The 3,160-nt window shown below is 46.6% G+C and overlaps 1 protein-coding gene across 1 annotated transcript in view; it reads left to right on the top strand.

The window, feature by feature from the left end:
* ACSS1 (acyl-CoA synthetase short-chain family member 1) overlaps positions 1 to 2,137 on the top strand; it is a gene marked incomplete at its 5' end in the record, with an annotated part of 29,703 nt that extends 27,566 nt beyond the window's left edge. The window contains one exon of the mRNA XM_009870897.1: positions 1,814 to 2,137. Coding sequence (XP_009869199.1) covers positions 1,814 to 1,987 — 174 coding nt within the window. The remainder of the gene's footprint in view (positions 1 to 1,813) is intronic.
* Positions 2,138 to 3,160: the final 1,023 nt, after the last annotated feature.

The raw sequence follows: 3,160 nt of genomic DNA, 5'->3' as shown, positions 1-3,160 counted from the left end.
ACCGCTACCAGGAACAGGAATGATCACACTGAACAAACCTCACCTTACTGCCTGCAGTGCTGCTGTTGTCCCTCTCTGGCAGGATGAAGAAGCAGGAAAACGGAGCTACCTGGAGGGATCCCTAGGTAGGGGAGGGCAGGCGCCGTGGTCTGCATGTGCTCCTTCTGCATGCCTGAGGATCAGCAGTGACCCAGAAGGTGGCTGGAATATTACAGGTGCTCCAGCCTGCTCCAGCACCTTCTTGGTGGGGTTGCTCCAGAGCGTGTTTTAGAGCTACCCTGAGGCTGCTCCATTTGGGTCAAGTGCTGAACAACCCTTTCAATGGGATGTGCACAGAGTTTTGAGAGAACCATACCTGGCAAAAGCTCTAGCAGAGGGGAACCCAGCCTGAGCCTCAAGATGTGCTTGATGTCCCTGTTCATCGTGCAGCAGCGTTACTGCTCCGTACAGATCTTGCCCTCAGCTAACCCCTTGCTAAAGCACTGTAGCACTGCTCTCTGTGGCCCTGTGCAATGGGTTGGATATACACCCACTAAACTCTGGAGAAACGTCACAAACTTCGGCATCACTGAGAGGCAGAGTGACACTTTTCAATTCCCAGCTGTTTTGCATTGATAATTAGCATCAACCCCAGATCTTGAAGCACTGGCTGTTCCTCTTGCCTAACTGACAGCTCTTCAGCCTGACCTGGGGAGCACAGATGAACTCTGTGCTCTGTTTCAAGCCTCCTCACCTTTCAGCAGCTCCCTTTATGTAGGGAGAGGGCAAAAAGCTTCGCCTTCGCTGCCCCCCGAGGCCTGCCTGCACCCATGCCACTCTCTGCTTGGAGGCAATGGCCAGACCACTTATTTGAATGGCTTTACTTTAGCCACATGCTGGGAAGGGGAACACCAAGACACAGGTTATGGAGCAGGAGCAGGGCAGTATGGCTCATTCAACTTGGAACAGCGCAGGATCTCTTCAGTGGATTGGAGCAGCTTCCAGAACTTGCAAGTTTTCAGAGAAACGCCTCTATTTCCCGGTGTTTGGAGAAACAGTCCTGAAAAAAAAAGTCCTACAACTCTTACCTTGCATGTTAGTTAACACTTTGGAGTTTTGTGGCTTGCTGGCCTGATCATGGAGCAAAATCCAAGACCTGCTAGTGTCTCTATTCCCTGCCTGAGAACTCTTTACCAGGCTCAAGTTTTATGCTAAAGCCTTTGAATCTGCTGCTAAGTCCTTTGCAGGAAACGTAGCTGAGATGTTTTAGCGTTCTTCTGGTTATGTAAGAAGGCGTGCAGGCTGACAGGTATATAATCAGGCAAAGAGGAACATCAGCGGACAGGAGTTATCCCTTGAGTAGCCATCGCTGTAGCTTTATGTGCAGTGTTGTGTGCTTTGTATCCCTACCCTGTGAAGTTGATTATGTCTGTCTCTTCTGGTGATGTGTTGAGATCTGTGTCGTCATCAGTGCCTGAGTTTTCAAGTGTAACTAGCTTTCTAGTTCAGTAGTTAACAGCTTACTCAGGACCTGATTCCCTAAAGAGCTGTGCATCCTGCACCACCCAGCCTGGAGATACACAGCAATGAACAAATGGGGAACAAAGTTCGTTTAAAAAAAGAATAATGTTTATAACACAAGGAATTGATGTTATCGATACTCCTTTCCATGGACACAAACGAGTGTGCTCAATGGTCTAGTATTTCCCAGGACCCTCTAAGGAGCTGTAGCCATGAGGTAGTATCCCAGGCTTAGGACACTTCAGCCAAATTTCCATGTGGTTTCCAGCAGAACTCCGGTTCTAATACAGGTGTTTCTTTCCCTTCTCTGCAGGTGGTGAAGCGTCTTCCTAAAACTCGATCAGGGAAGATTATGAGAAGGCTGCTGAGGAAGGTAGTCACTGAACAATCAAGCAACATGGGAGATGTCACCACACTTGATGATCCAAATGTCGTCAAGGAGATACTGGATGCTTACCAGAAATACAAGGAGAAGAGTTCCTCGTAACAGGCAGCTCTGGAATCTCTCCCCTTCAGAAATGTAGAAAGTCTTGAATGACCAGGCGAACAACATAATTCCTCATGGTGTTTTTTTAGGAACTCTGTTTCCTTCTAAGGGAGCAATATTTTCCACTCCACAATATATTTTGAGATGCAGAGGTAGGAGCCATCTGCAGTTCTGCACAGTCAGTGAGCTCCTTTTTATTGCTTTTAGGGCTGTTGTAGAGCAGCCATTGGTGTTTTCTATTAGCTACAGTGAAATTTAATTCTAGCTGAAGCAAGATGCAGACATTAATGTTTCTTGTTTTAATGTTACTGTACAGGGAAATCTTTTTGTACAATACTTTTGCTGTTTGAAAAGAAGCCCTGGAATACACTTCAATTTTTCCTTCAGCTTGGGTATGTGAGTTAAAGTAGCTGTATTTCACTGCAACCATGGTGCCTTTCAGCAATACTGGGTATTCTAGTAGACATTTCACATATGTTATTAGGGAAATGAGAAGAACATGGCTAGTCTGATAATACTTTCTTGTGTTTACCCAGTTCTGATGCCTCCTTCGGCTTTTCAGATTTGTTCCTATTGCTGTATGTCCTGGGACTTGCCGGAGATGGCGAACCTGTGTGCCTTTATGTCCCACCTAAGCAACCCAGCACTAGCATTTCCAGATGCAAAACTGAGCCGCAAATCCTCCCACTGGTCTTCCTACATGTCCTCAATGCATTGCCAGTTGTGAAGGAGGGGTCTAGCCTTGAGAAACTTGAGATCACCAACAGGGATTTTAAAGTAACTATCCTTTTTCTCACCAGTGATGACAACTGGATCTACATTGTCCGTCGTGGTTCACTTCTGCATTTTAGGAGTGGTGGTCTACAACTGGTAGATCTTGTGTTGTGAGCTAGTGATTTGCCTAAGTGCCTTTTGTTTCTTGAAGTTTCTATGAAAACGATGTTTGCTTGCTGTCTGTCTGATGAGCGTTGGAAAACAAAATCCTGAAGTGCGCAAGAGATGTTCGAAGCTGAGAAAGATGTGCTAGAGGCTTTGCTGTGACTTGCCAGGTTGCGTGATTTCTGACCAAGGAATGGTCGTTTAAGCCCACTCTCCAGTGGCCTGTAATGGTGTTTGCTCCAACAAAGACAAGCCCCCAGTTTGGAGCTAGGTTGGTTGTCCTGACTTGACGCT

Source organism: Apaloderma vittatum, unplaced genomic scaffold, assembly GCF_000703405.1.
Source record: "Apaloderma vittatum isolate BGI_N311 unplaced genomic scaffold, ASM70340v1 scaffold14166, whole genome shotgun sequence".
Taxonomy (NCBI): domain Eukaryota; kingdom Metazoa; phylum Chordata; class Aves; order Trogoniformes; family Trogonidae; genus Apaloderma; species Apaloderma vittatum.
This window is presented reverse-complemented; position numbering and strand designations above follow the sequence as displayed.